Genomic DNA, 20,382 nt, shown 5'->3' with positions numbered 1-20,382 from the left:
CTATAACACAGTGGACTCACAATATATAGGCCTTCATAGATACTTTGTATGCTTGGTTATGCAGTCCCTACCAATTTACTTGCCATTGTTATGTGCCATTGCACACACACACATTTCTGTATTACTAACAGACCAATGTCGCTGTACACTGGCCAAGTGAGGACTTTGTGAACGATCTCTACCTATACAAGTGGGGACTCTGCAATGGAGCTGTGTGTGTATGAACAGTGAAGTGAACTGGCAGTGAAGTCTGCCTTCATTATGTAACTATATGTAGTATATTATATAGTATATTATATATTATGCCTTTTTTCATTCATAACATTTTTTTTATTTTAGTTAATGCTTATTTTCTCTCTTCATAGATACTTTCTGCTTGGTTATGCAGTCCCTTTAGGGTTTATGGGATTAATCAAACAGAAATAGCTCTGTAAGGTAACGATTTCAGGTGACCTATATTTAGTATAGTGTAAAGCATACTTTATACAGTAAATAATGATTTTATTAATTTAAAATGAACTTCGCGTCCCCAGTTGGATGGTATAGAACGATACTTGTTTGGCTGCTTTGTACATTTCTTGCCATCACAAACACACTGTAAAGATTTTGGAGATCAATCTCAAAATGTTACGTAGACTTACTGAACATTAGTTGGTTCAGTTGAAATATATGAAGTAGGGATGTTCATTTAACATTTTGTTTTCTGACTGACAGCTGATGCTTGTTAACCAGTCATCATCAGTTAACTGACATGATTTGAAGGTTAAAATACAATTAAATGGAATTGGAATAGATAATAGTCTGTGACTGATTCAAATACCTCAAACATGTAGATTTACATGTGCAAATAGCAGCATAAACAACAGAACATGAGGATTCACACACCGTCACATCAAGCACCCGCAGTGCTTCTGTGAACACAGTAAACCAGAATAAAACTGTATATATAACTGTATAATAAATAGGCCAACTTAAATGAACAATTAACAAAACTAAAGTGCAATAAATAATAAACGCTTTAGGGTCTGTTTACATGACATAATTTTCAACTGAAAACAGAAAACGTTTTGGCCGTTCATTTCAACGAAAATGCCATTTTGGGGGCCTGACAATACAAGCTTTTGAAAACGATGCCTTTCCCATCTGCGTAAACAACATAAATGGGAATTTGTGAAATTGGTACGTCATTCCAACCCGGTCACACTAAATGCATCTCTATAGCACACATTGTGTTTATTGTGCAATTTATACACGGAAAGGAGTTTATGTGTGCATATGATATGCATGGGTGGGTTTAGGGTAGATTTAGAAGTGGTGTGTAATGTGGAATATGTATTATATGTTTGGTTAGGATTAGTGTTGTAGGGTGTGTGTGTATTACATGCAATAAAGTGCAATATTTTACATTTTCACGCACTTGTGTAGTGTATTACTTTGGTTTGAAAATTACTTGCATTATCTTTTTAACTGTTAAATTCTCATTAATTTCTCTTTCATTATGCTTAGATGAGGTTAAATCTTGGCTTGCTCAAAACGTTTTGTCTTTAAATGAAGACAAAGAGGTGATAGTTTTCGCCCCACTGATCATTTTAAGACCCCCAGCATCGATTTGAGGAGCTTATCTGCATTTATATCTACACATGTGCGGAATATGGGTTGTGCTTTTAGATGGGCCTTTACCATTTGACAAACAAATATCTTCGGTAATTGGATCTAGTTTCTATCATCTTTGCTTTTATCTAAAATTAAAGACTTCCTAACTGACAAAACTGAATAGAGCAGAAATATTGCTTTAAGGTAACAAGTGCAGGTCACCACACGAGTTAAACTGTACATGATCTAGACTCTAGATAAATAAAATGCGACCACAGCAGTAAGTCAGGGGAATGCTTATATTTCTTCCTTTGGTTTCAATTTTGAACATGTTGCAGTTCTTTTTAAAAAGTTATACATTTTAGTACAATTATAAAATGATATAACATTATTTGATACTGTACATTAGCAGCAATTACGGTACACATTTTTCACTTTAGCAACAAAGTGGAGACCCTCTTTTCTGTAATGAAAGGCCAATCTTTTGGGTTGTGGTCTCTCAGACATCGGCAGTAATAAAAACAAAATAAAAACATTGTTTCCCTTTGGACTTTAATTACACTTGATACTGGGCATCATTACATTTTTCCCCTGACTGACAGGTGATGCTTGTAACCCGATCATAATCTGTTATCCGACAAGATTAGAATGTTATATTCTAATGAAATTAAATTAGAATGTATGTATTTCTCAATAATTATCACTTTTTTCAAAGCTCTTCAATCCACTGTCTTAACCAACTTCCAGCTTCACTGCAGTTAATTTCACATTCAAAACGCATTAAAACTACCAAACACATCATTTATGTTTCAAATTAAGTCATTCTTTCAGAACTCTAGTGAAGGTTTCAGCCAACAAACACAATAAAATATACAAAACAAAAAAACACACAAACAACAGGCAGCAATATGCACTATTTTCTGCTGTTCAGAATTCAATGCAATTTATGTTACATGCTTCATGTTTACATTAATGTACAACATGATTTCCTTTTTTATAGATGTTGATGAAAATGAAAGACTAAGACTTGTGTAGGTGTTTAGTTACATCTTAATGTTTCTGTTTTTTTTTTGTAAAAAAAAAAAAAAAAAGAATATTCAGAATATATCAATGTGGTATATGGTAGAAATATTGCACATTTCAGTCTAGCTTAGGTTTTTAAATTAAATAACACAGTCTTGAAAATAATATGTAAGCATGTGCAAATAAGCCTGTATAGTAAATCAAGTTCTGTTGGTCTTTGTGTTTAAGTGAGAAATTAATTCATTAAAATTGAAAGATCTCAATGTTAATAAGATCTTTCAATTATATTTAACAGTTTTGAGCGTATAAAAGAGTGTATAAAAATGGGCTCTGAGTTTTGGCAGTGGTTGTGTCTAAGTGAAATATGTAGTTTAGAAGGTGTAGTCACTGAATGCATTAATACAACATTGAATGACACAGACATTTGCAACACTTCTACAGTAATACCGTATTAAAATATATTCAGAATCTAAAAATAAATACTGAATACTATCAAAACAATTAGATGTAGCTGAACACATACAGGTATTAATCTTCCAGTTTCATCACCATCTGTAAAAAGGGGAAACTTGGGGGGGAAATGTGTACTGTAGGCTACTGTAAACAATGACCATGTGACATAAAATACTGTGAATTCTGAACAACAGAAAACAGCAGAAATATGTTATAATGCTACCTGTTATTTGTGTTTTTTTTTTTTTTTTTTAACTTGTGTTTTTTGGGTAAAACCTTTTCTAGTGTTCTGGAATAATGATTTGATCTGAGACATGAATGAAGTTTCAGTGTATTTTGAACTGTGAAATGAACTGCTGTCAAGCTGTAAGTTGGTTTGGAGAAGATATCATGGTCTTTTAACTTGATATCATTTAAGATATAATTTAAGACGGTAGTATAAATGATTGAATGATTTAACCATAACTCATTACTATCCTTGATATTCTAAAATAGGTATTTTTCATGTGTATGTAGACTCTACTGCCCTACAAAGGCAAAAGACCTTAAGTCGCTAGAGTGTGGAACTGAGAAAAATGACTTTAAAGATTTTTAGTTGTCCCTTCAAATTAATTATAGGTAGGACACTGGAAATCTGGCAAATAGATGTTTTAGTAATGGAAATTATATACATAAAAAAAATTTGAGCTCAAACTTGACTTTTGACCACTATTTTAAAGTTACTGTACTCTGCCTTTGTATTGTCAGCAAAAAGTGAGAAGTCATGCCAAGGCAAAAGGCAGTAACTTCCACATTCTCAATATTTGGTTGCTGATCACCATTAACAAAATCATTATAGTAACACCTGTATAAAATCTAGTCACCATGGCATTTATTTTGTATGATAATACAATTATTTATAGCCATCTACTTATTGCTATCCTGGGCTTTGGTTGCATTCTGATGGCATTATTAATACATTTGACATGACAAAATACCTCCATTGATATATTAGTCCAGCATTGGCTCGACCGTGTTTAGGGCGGGGCTGAAGGCGAAGTTTTGGCACTCTGCCAGAATAGATGCACGAGTGTTTCAACCAGGTCCTGTACCCGAACTGGGTGAGGCGGGGCTTTAATTCTTGGTTGTATTCATCTGATACGGCAATGCGTAACGTTTTTCTGTCAACTCTGCATAATCCCTCGCGATCGTTATCGCACGTTTGTCGACGGCGGGTTCAGACCATACTAAATGTTCTGACCGCAGTTGTGCAGGACAAAGCTCTGAGGACATCAGAAGTTAGAGGGACTGATGACAGCTGTACAAAGTACACAGGCTACACCGTAATTTTAACATTAAAACAAAGGCAGATAACAATACAATCTGGTAGGTAGCATTATTTGATAGAACACCGGCACAGTAACTTCATATTGACGCGCGGCTAAACAAAGGCAGAGCACCGTAACTCCATTTCGAGCGTTCCAAAACAAAGCCAAAGAGCCGTAACTGATGTTACGGTGTTCTGCCTTTGTTTCTCATGGGCTTTTGGAAGTTACTGTTAAGACAATTCATTATTTTCTCTAAAAAACAACGGAATTGATTTAAGATACTTATCCACATGATAAAGGAGGTCTTGAATATGCCAAAAATATAAATAACTCATTTTCGACCAAAAACGAAGTTACGGTCGTTTGCCTTTGCACGGCAGTCTAGTGTGTGTGTTTTGAGTTGTTGCACTTCCCCCAACATGCAATTTACATATCAATGCAGGAAGGCCTGAAAGGCCAGTGTTTTTCTCAGGTGAGAAAACAGGCCAACAGCCCTCACAGTACTGTAAGATATCATGGTCTTTTTACCTGATATCATTTAAGATATAATTTAAGACTGTAGTATAAATGATTGAATGATTTAGCCATAACTCATTACTATCCTTGATATTCTAAAATAGGTATTTTTCATGTGTATGTAGACTCTAGTGTGTGTGTATTGAATTGTTGCACTTCCCCCCAACATGCAATTTACATATCAATGCAGGAAGGCCTGAAAGGCCAGTGTTTTTCTCAGGTGAGAAAACAGGCCAACAACCCTCACAGTACTGTTACCAATATATGTGCAACTTCTCAAAGAAACTAGAGAAAACGCTGGGATTTACCCTGCCAAATTAAATTACAGGTTTTTACAATCGCTAGGACACATTTCTCAATATTTAGGTACATTTTCAAAACTCTTCACTCAGTTCTCCTAACCAACTTACAGCTTGACAGCAGTTCATTTTTACATTCAAAATGCACTGAAACTTCATTCATGTCTCCGATCAACTTATTCTTCCAGAACACTAGAAAAGGTTTCACCCATACACTTAGTGATACACTTTGTCACTCATAAAATAAAAAAATACAAACAACAGGAGCATTGCACAATGCTTTCTTTTGTAAAATGCTTTCAAGAATGACACTATCTACTGTTTATAATTCACTGCAGTTGAACCCAGTCATCATCTATGATAATATCATTGAGCAGGTGGATATAAGTTTCTAGGTGTGGTCATTGATCGTTCATTTACTTGGAAAGCCCACATTGATTATCTTCAAAATTTCGGCAACTATTGTATTTTTTTAAGAAATGTGGGCTTTCCAAGAACTGAGTGAAGAGTTTTGAAAATGTACCTAAATATTGAGAAATGTGTCCTAGCGATTGTAAAAACCTGTAATTTAATTTAATTTGGCAGGGTAAATCCCAGCGTTTTCTCTAGTTTCTTTGAGAAGTTGCACATATATTGGTAACAGTACTGTGAGGGTTGTTGGCCTGTTTTCTCACCTGAGAAAAACACTGGCCTTTCAGGCCTTCCTGCATTGCTATGTAAATTGCATGTTGGGGGGAAGTGCAACAACTCAAAACACACACACTAGAGTCTACATACACATGAAAATACCTATTTTAGAATATCAAGGTTAGTAATGAGTTATGGTTAAATCATTCAATCATTTATACTACAGTCTTAAATTATATCTTAAATGATATCAGGTTAAAAGGCTGTGATATCTTACAGTACTGTGAGGGTTGTTGGCCTGTTTTCTCACCTGAGAAAAACACTGGCCTTTCAGGCCTTCCTGCATTGATATGTAAATCGCATGTTGGGGGGAAGTGTCACAACTCAAAACACACACACTAGAGTCTACATACACATGAAAAATACCTATTTTAGAATATCAAGGATAGTAATGAGTTATGGTAAAATCATTCAATCATTTATACTACAGTCTTAAATTATATCTTAAATGATATCAAGTTAAAAGACCATGATATCTTCTCCAAACCAACTTACAGATTGACAGCAGTTCATTTCACATTCAAAATGCACTGAAACTTCATTCATGTCTCAGATCAAATCATTATTCCAGAACACTAGAAAAGGTTTTACCCAAAAAACACAAGTTAAATAAAAAAACCCCACAAATAACAGGTAGCATTATAACATATTTCTGCTGTTTTCTGTTGTTCAGAATTCACAGTATTTTATGTCACATGGTCATTGTTTACAGTAGCCTACAGTACACATTTCCCCCCCAAGTTTCCCCTTTTTACAGATGGTGATGAAACTGCAAGATTAATACCTGTATGTGTTCAGCTACATCTAATTGTTTTGATAGTATTCAGTATTTATTTTTAGATTCTGAATATATTTTAATACGGTATTACTGTAGAAGTGTTGCAAATGTCTGTGTCATTCAATGTTGTATTAATGCATTCAGTGACTACATCTTCCAAACTACATATTTCACTTAGACACAACCACTGCCAAAACTCAGAGCCCATTTTTATACACTCTTTTATACGCTCAAAACTGTTAAATATAATTGAAAGATCTTATTAACATTGAGATCTTTCAATTTAAATGAATTAGTTTCTCACTTAAACACAAAGACCAACAGAACTTGATTTACTATACAGGCTTATTTGCACATGCTTACATATTATTTCCAAGACTGTGTTATTTAATTTAAAAACCTAAGCTAGACTGAAATGTGCAATATTTCTACCGTATACCACATTGATATATATTCTGAATATTCTTTTTTTTAAAAAAACCCAGAAAAATTAAGATGTAACTAAACACCTACACAAGTCTTAGTCTTTCATTTTCATCAACATCTATACAAAAGGAAATCATGTTGTACATTAAAGGGTTACTTCAGGATTTAGCATTAAGCTTTGTATTAGTAGAAAACCTGTAGTATTTTCGAATTACCATGCTTTCCACCCTCATATCCCCCTGAGACAAGAGATTTATGTATTTTTTGTCTGGAAAAAATCCTCCGATGACGCAAAAATCGTCATTTTGCGTCATCGGAGGATTTTCTGGCCAGAGGTTAAAGACTACAGGCAGTAGAAGGCGTTGTTCCGCATGTTTTCAGCCCGCCCATAGAGGGTGGGATCTCACTCACAGAATGTACACACAGTGTCAGCCGTCTTTCTTTGGAAGCTAAGCTAGCAGGCTCTTGTTCTGTGGAGAAAGCTGAATAGTAGGAGAAAGATGAGTAAGTAACCATCCTCCTTTTCCCGGACTTGTCCGGCGGGCGAGATCGTTCAAAATGTCCGGGATTCAGCTTTTGCTTTCTGCGGTCGCCATTCATTGTTTACATGCACACCTTTCAATCTAACTGAATTCATTCCGATTGGTGAATTTGAATGTAGTGTTTACATGAACGCTAAACAAGTGATCGGTTGATGTGCGTTTTACCATTGCTAAGAAAAATTACCGCTCCTCCGTGAGAGATGCGAGACCCGGCGCGTCTCAGTAATAACGCCACCGGCCTCGCGCTGTTCTCCCGCGGCCGTCAGCCTCATCCTGCTCGCCACAGTAAACATGATGAATGGCGACTGTAGAACGCAAAAGCCGAATCCCGGACATTTTGGACGATCTCTAAATCCCTCGCAAACTCATCACGTAGGTTAGCTTTGTTGTTTACAACTGCGCACTCTTACCGGTAGGCGTGGCCTCCTAAGGCAGCGAAGCAAGTGCATTCTGGGAGTTGTTGTCTTTCATCCACATAAGCCAAAAATACATTTTCTGGCTTCTCTTAGTCTAGAAAGCTCCAAATTCAAAAATTTCTTCACATTTCTTCCACTTAAATGACCTATTTTAAATACACATTCATCTTCCCAGAGGTGAAGTATCCCTTTAATGTAAACATGAAGCATGTAACATAAATTGCATTGAATTCTGAACAGCAGAAAATAGTGCATATTGCTGCCTGTTGTTTGTGTGTTTTTTTTGTTTTGTATATTTTATTGTGTTTGTTGGCTGAAACCTTCACTAGAGTTCTGAAAGAATGACTTAATTTGAAACATAAATGATGTGTTTTGGTAGTTTTAATGCGTTTTGAATGTGAAATTAACTGCAGTGAAGCTGGAAGTTGGTTAAGACAGTGGATTGAAGAGCTTTGAAAAAAGTGATAATTATTGAGAAATACATACATTCTAATTTAATTTCATTAGAATATAACATTCTAATCTTGTCGGATAACAGATTATGATCGGGTTACAAGCATCACCTGTCAGTCAGGGGAAAAATGTAATGATGCCCAGTATCAAGTGTAATTAAAGTCCAAAGGGAAACAATGTTTTTATTTTGTTTTTATTACTGCCGATGTCTGAGAGACCACAACCCATAAGATTGGCCTCTCATTACAGAAAAGAGGGTCTCCACTTTGTTGCTAAAGTGAAAAATGTGTACCGTAATTGCTGCTAATGTACAGTATCAAATAATGTTATATCATTTTATAATTGTACTAAAATGTATAACTTTTTAAAAAGAACTGCAACATGTTCAAAATTGAAACCAAAGGAAGAAATATAAGCATTCCCCTGACTTACTGCTGTGGTCGCATTTTATTTATCTAGAGTCTAGATCATGTACAGTTTAACTCGTGTGGTGACCTGCACTTGTTACCTTAAAGCAATATTTCTGCTCTATTCAGTTTTGTTAGTTAGGAAGTCTTTAATTTTAGATAAAAGCAAAGATGATAGAAACTAGATCCAATTACCGAAGATATTTGTTTGTCAAATTGTAAAGGCCCATCTAAAAGTACACCCCATATTCCGCACATGTGTAGATATAAATGCAGATAAGCTCCTCAAATCGATACTGGGGGTCTTAAAATGATCAGTGGGGCGAAAACTATCACCTCTTTGTCTTCATTCAAAGACAAAACATTTTGAGCAAGCCAAGATTTAACCTCATCTAAGCATAATGAAAGAGAAATTAATGAGAATTTAACAGTTAAAAAGATAATGCAAGTAATTTTCAAACCAAAATAATACACTACACAAGTGCGTGAAAATGTAAAATATTGTTAAATACAACTATAACATTGTTTACAAACAAACCCTATAAACACTAAAAGGGCTGTATTATGCAAGCCAGGCCAGTAGTTCGCCTTTAAAAAAAAAAAAACGGCAAATACTCATGAACATGTGAACACCTGATGATAAGTATGCATGTGAACATGTTATATACTTGTGGATGCCCAGCCTGATCTCATGAAAATGCATCTCTATAGCATGCATTGTTTATCGTGCAATGTTTTACGCGAAAATTAGTTTTTTACATGCATATGATACGCACTTTATTGCATGTAATACACACACACCCTACAACACTAATCCTAACCAAACATATAATACATATTACACATTACACACCACTTTTAAATCTACCCTAAACCCACCCATGCATATCATATGCACACATAAACTCCGTTCCGTGTATAAATTGCACAATAAACACAATGTGTGCTATAGAGATGCATTTAGTGTGACCATGTTGGAATGACGTACCAATTTCACAAATTCCCATTTATGTTGTTTACACAGATGGGAAAGGCATCGTTTTCAAAAGCTTGCATTGTCAGGCCCCCAAAATGGCATTTTCGTTGAAATGAACGGCCAAAACGTTTTCTGTTTTCAGTTGAAAATTATGTCATGTAAACAGACCCTAAAGCGTTTATTATTTATTGCACTTTAGTTTTGTTAATTGTTCATTTAAGTTGGCCTATTTATTATACAGTTATATATACAGTTTTATTCTGGTTTACTGTGTTCACAGAAGCACTGCGGGTGCTTGATGTGACGGTGTGTGAATCCTCATGTTCTGTTGTTTATGCTGCTATTTGCACATGTAAATCTACATGTTTGAGGTATTTGAATCAGTCACAGACTATTATCTATTCTAATTCCATTTAATTCTAATCTAACCTTCAAATCATGTCAGTTAACTGAGGATGACTGGTTAACAAGCATCAGCTGTCAGTCAGAAAACAAAATGTTAAATGAACATCCCTACTTCATATATTTCAACTGAACCAACTAATGTTCAGTAAGTCTACGTAACATTTTGAGATTGATCTCCAAAATCTTTACAGTGTGTTTGTGATGGCAAGAAATGTACAAAGCAGCCAAACAAGTATCGTTCTATACCATCCAACTGGGGACGCGAAGTTCATTTTAAATTAATAAAATCATTATTCACTGTATAAAGTATGCTTTACACTATACTAAATATAGGTCACCTGAAATCGTTACCTTAAAGAGCTATTTCTGTTTGATTAATCCCATAAACCCTAAAGGGACTGCATAACCAAGCAGAAAGTATCTATGAAGAGAGAAAATAAGCATTAACTAAAAAAAAAATGCTATGAATGAAAAAAGGCATAATATATAATATACTATATAATATACTACATATAGTTACATAATGAAGGCAGACCTCACTGCCAGTTCACTTCACTGTTCATACACACACAGCTCCATTGCAGAGTCCCCTCTTGTATAGGTAGAGATCGTTCACAAAGTCCTCACTTGGCCAGTGTACAACGACATTGGTCTGTTAGTAATATAGACGTGTGTGTGTGCAATGGCACATAACAATGGCAAGTAAATTGGTAGGCACTGCATAACCAAGCATACAAAGTATCTATGAAGGCCTATATATATACAGTATATATATATATATATATATATATATATATATATATATATATATATATATATATATATATATATATATATATATATATATATATATATATATATAGTTTCAAAATAAAGACAGACTTAACTGTTCACACACACACACACACAGTTCCATAGCAGGCTATTGTGAGTCCACTGTTGTATAGGTAGAGATTGATCAGAGTTGAGATTCCATCAATGTTTAAGCATGTTTAAGTTTTTTTTTTTTTTTGCATATTTGAAGTTATATTATGAAAAAAAAATGTATTTCATTTTTGTTTCTTCAAAATGACCAGATGCAGCAAGTCAACTCAAAAGTTTTGAATTTGATCTTAAAGAAGGGTCCACTGTTGGATGGTAACGAGCGACACATGTTTGGTTGCATTTAAATTGAGCAATATTTCAAACACTGACTATCTCTGTACATCAACATCCTAGAAAAAAGGAAACAGAAAAAAATGGCATCTATTGATTTTATTAGAGTAGAAATTATGTTTTATTTAATAGGCCACAACAGAGAATGAACTTCTTAAAGCAATAACTTTGCTGTAATGTCCACATCATAAAGCTTCTGATGTTTTATAGTGCTTTCATTGAAAGTGTTATGATATTCTGTATTATTTGTTGGTATGGAACTGCTGCTGAGTTACAGAAGAAATTATTAAGAAAATTAGTAACAAGTAAATTGTTAGGGAATGCATAACCAAGCTTAGAAAGTATCTCTGAAGAGAGAGCGTTAAATAAGAAAAAGAATATTATGAATGATAAGAGGATATTATCGCCTCTGCTTTTGAACTGTTGCCGCCGGACCGTCTGTATTTTTTACCCCGTTGTAGATTTAAATGGTCTTTTTTTTATATAACTGATGGGATATATATATATATAGTTACATAATGAAGGTAGACTTCACTGCCAGTAGACTTCACTGCCAGTTCACTTCACTGTTCACACACACACAGCTCCATTGCAGAGTCCCCTCTTGTATAGGTAGAGATCGTTCAGAGTTTCAGGTCCCCACTTGGCATGTTTTTTAAAAAATAAAAAAAATGCATGTTTGAAGTTATATTATGAAAAAGGAGCTTAAAAGAAAATTTTGTATGTCATTTTTGTTTCTTCAAAATGACCAGAAACACTAGTCCCCTCTTGGCCAGTGTAGAGCGATAGTCCCCTGTTAGTAATATAGACATGTATGTGTGTGTGTGTGTGTGTGTGTGAGTGGTCACCTTCTGCAGCTGCAGGGTGTGTGTGTGTGTGTGTGTGTGTGTGTGTGTGTGTGTGGTCACCTTCTGCAGCTGCAGGGTGTGTGTGTGTGTGTGTGTGTGTGTGTGTGTGTGTGTGTGTGTGTGTGTGTGTGTGTGTGTGTGTGTGTGTGGGGGGGGGGGCACCTTCTGCAGCTGCAGGGTGACGTCGGCTCCGGCGAGGTTGAAGCGCTGCACGGCGTGAGGGAGACAGTAACCCTCGAACACTGGAACACTGTGACTGACGCCGTCTCCAGAGTCCAGCACCACACCTGAACACACACACACACACACACACACACACACACACACACACCTTCATCAGCACGACATCAGCCTGACACAATCACACTAAACAACTTCAAAACAAGACGCTTCATTACGCTTCAGATGACTTAACCCTAAACATAAATTCATGTATCATATGATGCACTAGCTAAGGCCTCTAAATGATGAACATGATCTGATAAACCGGTCTGTGTGTGTGTGTGTGTGTGTGTGTGTGTGTTGTCCCTCACCGGTGGTGCGTCCCGAGGCGTAGAGCGCCAGCACCGCCTGCAGGGCCACGAACGCCAGCGGGACGCTGAAGGACTCGAACATCAGCTCCACCATGCGCTGCCGGTTCTGCCGCGGGTTCATGGCGGCTTCGGTCAGCAGCACCGGGTGATCCTCGGGACTCACGGACAGATGCTGGAACGCATGATCCCAGATCTGCAGACGAGAGAGAGAGACGATACAACACTGCAGGACCAGGAGCAAGACAAATCGAAGTGCAGAGGCGTGTGTGTGTACATGGTTATTGTAGTTCTAGACTTATGCATTTAAATCTGTCTTTATTGACCAATGTACTTGCTTTGGGCCTTTGATGATTCAGTTAAACCATAAGCAAAAATGACACGCACATATACACACACTTTTTTTATTGGTAAAGTAAGTGTTAAACTTCTGTTCTCCAAAACCGCAGCAGCTGAAAGGGTTAAGCAGCTCCTCTACTGGACACACGGGAATCTGCATTTCCTTCAGCCTGAGGCTTATTTCACTTTTGGTATAAAAGGGTCTTTACATTTGCCCAAAAATAGAACTTAAATAGAAAAACAAAAAAACAAAAAAACAAGCCAGCCCAGGTGGAGTAGTAACGCAAAAGTAACCAGGTAACGCAGTTAGCTCCTTTTAAAGGGAGTAACGCAATATTGTAATGCATTTCTTTTCAAAGTAGCGTTCCCCAACACTGCTCCAAGGCACGTGTACATGCACTAATCTTCAGTTATATGAACCCTAAACTCTGTAATCTGTTTGCACATGCATTACACGTATACCCAACAACCCTTCAGCATAGCGGTGTGCGATATCATGATTTTTGATCGTGGACGATTAAAATGTCTCCACGATCTGCTTTTGAAGACATATGGCAGTATCGTGTTACAGCGTACAGCGCAGTTCTGGCGCCGCAGTCTCAACATACTGTACAACACGACGTACATCACGCGTTAATGCAGACGTACAGGACACTGCAGTTCACAAGTTTATTACCTGCATGTGCTTTAAAGCCTTGCCGTTTAAACATTTCATTTGCGTGCTTTTGCTGTTCTAACATGCGCTTATCTGAGCGCATAAACCCGAAGCGCACGGGCACTAACAGTCCAGTATCCAGATGCTGTTTGACAGGCTAAGTATTAATTTCTTTCTTTATGCTGAACACAAAAGATGATATTTTGAAGAATGTGTGCAACCAAACAGTTGCTGGTCCCCATTGACCTCCATAGGGGAAATAAACTACACACTGGGGACCAGCAACTGTTCCCACATTCTTCAAAATAACTTATTTTCAACAGAAGAAACTTATTCAGGTTTAAAACAACGAGAGAGTAAGTTATGACAATTTTCATTTTTGGGGGAACCATCTCTTTAAATGTTAATAAAACAGAAAATCACTCACTGACTGAGAACTTTAATAGTAGCTTTAATAAGAAAGTCGTATGTAGTGTTTTAATTTCATATTAGTTTAATAACTCTCTTCAATGCTACTGCTAAATACACCTACTGTATCTGAACAAATAAAGCACTGTTTATTTCATTTGTATATTAAGTGTAATGTATCTGTCATTTTCTTTATTAAAAAAAAAAGAAAAAGAAAAAAAGATTTTTATCTTCGCCACTTTGGCCGAAATGTCTGCCCTTTTTATGTTAGATTGTGTTACCCAAGGCTTTGCTTTATAATAGGGACATTAGTCTGGCTGTGATGCTCAGTCACTTGCACAATAGTAAAACCAACTTGAAAAAAAGAATAGAGATAAAAATAAAATCGTGATATGATATTTTGCCCCTACTTCAGCACACACACACACACGTCACGTTCACTGGCCAGTTCATATATAACAGCACTAAACATGTGATCAAGGCATTAGTGACCCTGACTGAGAAAAGCGTCTGATTCCAGCATTTACATACTTGCCCCCGTTGATCAGATTATTTCAGGTCTACATCTACGATCAGAATGTAACTGGGATTGTTCAGGTGTTTACATAAAGGCTTTTCAGTGCAGCTGATCCATCAATCTGATTATGAACAGATTACCTGAGTGCATGTGAACCATAGCAGTAAATCGTTTCAATAGGAACCCGTGAATGTTTGGATACACCAGTGAAAACGTGAGGGCTATTGTCCATTCTTAATACTGTAGTCTAAAGTATCTGTGATCAGACGAGGCAGAGAGAAATCCCTCATGTCAGTCAGAGAACACCTGACCCCTACACACACTGCAGTGAAGGGCGAGTTAAAGCTGTTTCTGTAGCAGAAACCTGAAGAGCAAAGCGTCCGTCACTCACCATCTCCATCTCATCCCAGTTGCGCACAACGCCGTTCCTGATGGGATATTTCAGCGCCAGCACTCCTCTCATGTGCTGTGCGTCGTGCCCGATGTACACCGCTCGCTCCACACTGCCGTTCATGATCTCCTGGAACACAAGACCGTCACCATCATCAGTCCAGACCAACACAACACGAGGAAACACGAACACACAGAGTTAGTCAAAGTCGAGCCAGTTTTATTTAACTAGTGCTTTCCACAGTATATCAGAAAATGTTAATGTTTATAATATCCTCATGCTTTATCGTCCAGATCTAATCTGCTGAATGACACTATTTAGATTAGAATTAGATTTTCTATTATGGTCTCGATGTACCAGAGAGAGAGAGTGAGTGAGAGTACCTCATATTTGGGATGGCCGATGACCGTCGGGAACACCGTAGTTGGAAGATCCTGGTCTGCAAACCCTGCCTTCATCAAACCAGAGCCGCTGTCCAGCACGATGGGCGTCTTATAATCACTCATCTAACTCAGAACAGGGAAGAAAACAGACACCGCTCCAGCTCAGTCTCACACAGACAGAAGAGAAGCTCAACTGTGCTCCAAACCCTAGCTCAGCGGTCCCCAACATTTTTTGTGCCACGGACCGGTTTAATATCAGACAATATTTTCACGGACCGGCCTTTAAGGTGTGGCGGATAAATACAACAAAATAAAATGATACGACCGGCATAAAAACTGGGGTATTTTTTTAAACATAATAATAAACGTGAATCCAATGTGTAGGCCAACTCGCAACTTTATTAGCAGCGTCCTCGTAACATTGTGCCTAAAGACAACTGAGAAAGCCTGAACACAAACAAAATGCCCCCCAAAAGAAAAAAATCTCCATGCTTTCCGTGCTTCATGTAACATGTAAGGATGGCGCTGCCAATAAAGCACCTAAAAGCTGTCACAATGAACCGGCTAAAGTAATGATTATGAATATGCAAAATATAGCAGGAGACATTAATTGTTATCTAATAAACAAGTGTTTTCTGTGTCAGTTGCAAAGATGAAGTTGACGATGCTGACTCGCGATCTTCAGTAGTGAACGCGCCAGAGAGAAATGCACATTTCATACGGATGACAGAAGCAGAGAACAGTCTGTTTTCTTTCGTTTTGAATTGTTCTGTTTAAAAGTAGAGATCAAGCTTTCTATATATGTCTCAGGTCTGTGAGGCAAGTATAACCTTACACTGAGTTTCGGTTTATTTATGAGACAAGCTCCAGTTCACGCGCCGGCGCCTCCGTGTCCTGATTATCTATTTTCTAATATATTTACTTATTTGTTAAATCCAGGCAATTGGTTGATGAAACATTGATTAAAATGAATTACATTTAAAGACAGGCTTTGTGCTTTCTGTTTGAGGTCTCTGTGAAAGTTTTAAAGCAGTCTTTTAGTGCCGCTTTCAGAGCGCTCACGTCCGTACGGAGAACTGTCCCATCTGTAACAGTTTTTTTTTGTGTGAAATAAATGTATAAATAAATGCGACTTATAGTCCAGTGCGACTTGTGCCATGAAGAAGAAAAAACATATATAGCCTATTTTTTGACTGATGACTTGTACTCCAGAGCGACTTATAGTTTGGAAAATACAGCAAGTTATTTATTCTTTCTGTGCGGCCCAGTACCAAATGTCTCCCCGGGGGTTGGGGACCCCTGCCCTAGTGAACAGCAGCCGCACTGAAGCGTCATGACGTTTGGTCAAGTGGAGATGCAGATGTGTACACACCTGCATCATTAATTAAACTTCACTCAAGCACTTGAGGGATGTAAGCCCAGAATGCACTGAGTGAGCAGCACACTAGAGTCTGGAACAGAGCCTCAGTAGTTATGACTCTACTGTAAACAAGTACAACTACACTGTCAAACAGAGGTGTGCGGTATTAACAGATTATATCTGTAATATCCGTTTTGTGCCGGTATCGTGACTGCTTCAGGCCTTACAGCAACTGTTTATGAATCAATCATTATAAATCAATTAGCGTTTTTGAACGAATCTGTGATTTAAAAGGAAACACTGAGATGCACAGCTTTGTTTGGATCTATTGATGTTGAAAGACAATAAAAGCATAACTCGATATTAAATTACTGATTTTATACAACAGTTGAATAAACAAGATCAAGATTTGCAATCATGCTGATATTAGGGAAGAACACTTGTGCAAAACACCAATAAATCAACTATATCAACTAGAAATACAAGACAAAAACTCGTACAGGGTAATTATGCCCTTGCCCTCGAAATCTCGGGTTCATTCTAACTGCAATCTAGGTTACGTCATGCAATAAAACAGTGCACCGTCGTCAAAGTGTGCAGTGTTTTCAAAGTGAGTGACATAACACAAATTACGTTATTATCATAGATGATACACACACACCCCCTGCTCTGACCCAATGCCTCGCCCAGACCCTGGAGCGCACCTGTCTATAGGTGTTGAGCTGCAGCTGGAGTGGAGATCTGCAGACCGCTCGCATGGAGCCTCCGCCGTCACGGCTCGCACACGGCCCAGACACGGCGTCCTCCTGAGGGCTGGGCAGTGCCGGCGTCGGTGTCTCTTGGACAGCCGTGGAGGAGCTCGAGGTCTCTTCGCTGCGCAGCACTGCGGTGTTGTTATTATTGTTCTGCATGTGCAGGCCTTGAGACGTGCTCTGTGCGCAGGCGTCCACCGGTGCTCGAGTGCCTGTTTGTTCAGAGGCTGAAGGTCGTCTCTCAGAACGGCCGTCAAGAGGTACGGCGCTCCGCGGTGCAGCCACTGGCGCGACCAGGACGCCTCCGGGATCAAACGCATCTCTCACCACACTGCTGTTCTGGGTCCAGGGCGCTCCACTAGCCTCACGCTCGGCTCCGCTAGACTCCCGCTCCCACTCAGCTCCACTAGACTCCCGCTCCCACTCAGCTCCACTAGCCTCCTCCCGCTCCTGCTCAGCTCCACTACCCTCCCGCTCAGCTCCACTAGCCTCCTCCCACTCCGGCTCAGCTCCACTAGCCTCCCGCTCAACTCCACTAGACTCCCGCTCAACTCCACTACCCTCCCGCTCAACTCCACTAGCCTCCTCCCGCTCCGGCTCAGCTCCACTAGCCTCCCCCCGCTCCGGCTCAGCTCCACTAGACTCCCGCTCAGCTCCACTAGCCTCCTCCCGCTCCGGCTCAGCTCCACTACCCTCCCGCTCCTGCTCAGCTCCACTAGCCTCCCGCTCAACTCCACTACCCTCCCGCTCAACTCCACTAGCCTCCTCCCGCTCCGGCTCAGCTCCACTACCCTCCCGCTCCTGCTCAGCTCCACTAGACTCCCGCTCAGCTCCACTACCCTCCCGCTCAGCTCCACTAGACACCCGCTCCTGCTCAGCTCCACTACCCTCCGGCTCAGCTCCACTACCCTCCCGCTCCTGCTCAGCTCCACTAGACTCCCGCTCAGCTTGATCAGCAGCAGAATCACCACCGCCTGTACAGGCGCAGGAAGACGTCTCACCCTCGGGATGCTCAGGATGGGCGCTTGGGCCTTCAGTGGCGTCCATCACTTCCAGTTTCTGATCGGGAGTAGAAAAACTACTCGATACAAAAGGCTCTCCTTGACAAGACGGGGCTTCCTGAAGGAATTCTGAGTCAGGAGCTGCAGGATCTCCAATCCCAATCTCACTCAAGCTTGTGTTAGGAACAGACCCGCTTGATGAACTCAAAGGCTCAGGAGTCAAGCTCGAGTCTGAGAGACTGGCATCTTCAGCTTGATCTGGAGGCGATGGACTGGCATACTCTGTTTGGCGGGTGGATTCGGGCCTGCAGTTCCTCAACAACTCGCCGTCCAGATCTTTCAGCTTGGAGTTCCTCTCCATGACCGAACACTTGACAACTCTGCGGCCTTTGCTTGAGCTCGTCCTTGCCTTGCCCGCTTTCTCCATCTCTTTGCTCAGGCTTCTCTCCATCTTCTCCACCTCCCGTTTCTCCTCCTCCAGCTGTGCCAGGAACATCCTCCTCTCCCTATAGGAGCTGCGTGTGGTCACGTGACCCAGCGTCCATTGCTCAGACTGAAGCACCTCAGTCTCAGTGTAGCGCAGCTCTTCCAGTTTCAACTGCTCCTCCTTTATTTGCTCATCAAGAACTTGAAGATCTCTAAGCCCTCGAAGGATCCCACTTCTGTCCACCTCAGGACATCTAGTGTCCAGCTGCACAGGCCTTTCACTCGTTGGTGGACTTTCATCGGCCGATCCCGGGGCGTCGGAGTCGCTTTCACTAGTTTTCAGAGTCTCAGAGTCTGAACAAGAGAGTTCACTCTGAAGGACATCATCCAATCCAATCACGCCAGATTCAGCCAGATCTTGAGGGGACATCTGGAACAAAAAGTTAAATGTTCAAATATTCATACTTCCTAATACCTAACACAAAGCAAAGAGCACAGACACACTAACACCGGTTTCATTAATTTGTCTTTAACAGTTCTGTGTAATAATAGAAAAGGCAAATGCTATACTTTAATATACGCTCAGCATTCTGAAACCACGCATGCATCTCATTCAAACAATCTTTAAATGCCCATTAAACATTACGAAAACCTCCCAAACTTTGGCGAATTGAGATCTGACAACTTCAGACTATGATGCTCTATATCCAGCTTCACATTACGCTGACTATTTCACTAACTATCCCATATCGGTTCACATTCATTAGATCGCATTAAAAACAAAGTCACATGAGACACAGCCGTCTTCTAACCGTATACATACTGGGAACTATATTCTCAGAAGGCGAAGCACTGCTATTTGGGCGGAGTGATTTTAATTGCGTCTGTAATTTCTTTGAGAATTTGGATCAAAACGGCACAAAGGCGTGACGCTTGCAAATGCTTGAACGGTCGGTTCAGGCTGGCCTTGTGGTGTGCTTTTGTTAGTGTCGATGGACTTTGTCGACATGCATTGATCAAACAGTTTATGGCGTTGTTTTCAGTGTTGGAACAGGTTTGTCGTATTGCCCCGTTTCATTGCAATAATCATTTCACAGGTCTTCCGAATTACCTTGCTCTGTGACACATCCTCTCTCCTGAATTCAAAATACTCCCAATCGACTGATGTTGAATTTCTCTTTTGCACCAAATCATTTTTATTCTGGCCGGCATTTCCTCGTTCTTTCCTCCCGTTCGCCTATTCTGTTCTCCCGCTCAGCTTCGTCATAATTTGCTGTGCGCTGAGTGAGCTCTGATTGGTTAACATCTTAAACATGCACACAAGAACGTTGCAGTA

General features: G+C 39.3%; 2 protein-coding genes across 2 annotated transcripts in view; both read right to left on the bottom strand.

Annotated features, from left to right (window-relative positions):
• The window catches only part of LOC308697997 (uncharacterized protein), a 27,925-nt gene extending 9,554 nt beyond the window's left edge, over positions 1–18,371 (bottom strand). Inside the window, exons 1-5 of the mRNA XM_081377758.1 lie at positions 17,572–18,371; positions 15,508–15,630; positions 15,125–15,253; positions 12,818–13,010; positions 12,447–12,571 (exon numbers count right to left, since the gene is read on the bottom strand). Coding sequence (XP_081233884.1) covers positions 12,447–12,571; positions 12,818–13,010; positions 15,125–15,253; positions 15,508–15,630; positions 17,572–17,778 — 777 coding nt within the window. The 5' untranslated portion in view covers positions 17,779–18,371. The remainder of the gene's footprint in view (positions 1–12,446; positions 12,572–12,817; positions 13,011–15,124; positions 15,254–15,507; positions 15,631–17,571) is intronic.
• Positions 17,840–20,382, bottom strand: part of LOC308698736 (uncharacterized protein) — a gene marked incomplete at its 3' end in the record, with an annotated part of 27,479 nt that continues 24,936 nt past the window's right edge. The window contains exons 16-17 of the mRNA XM_081378995.1: positions 17,947–19,476; positions 17,840–17,857 (exon numbers count right to left, since the gene is read on the bottom strand). Coding sequence (XP_081235121.1) covers positions 17,840–17,857; positions 17,947–19,476 — 1,548 coding nt within the window. The remainder of the gene's footprint in view (positions 17,858–17,946; positions 19,477–20,382) is intronic.

The sequence above is a fragment of the Scardinius erythrophthalmus genome (genome assembly GCF_964197995.2).
Source record: "Scardinius erythrophthalmus genome assembly, chromosome: 11".
NCBI classification, from domain to species: Eukaryota; Metazoa; Chordata; class Actinopteri; order Cypriniformes; family Leuciscidae; genus Scardinius; species Scardinius erythrophthalmus.
The sequence above is the reverse complement of the archived record's forward strand: the minus strand, read 5'-3'. Positions and strand labels throughout refer to the sequence as shown.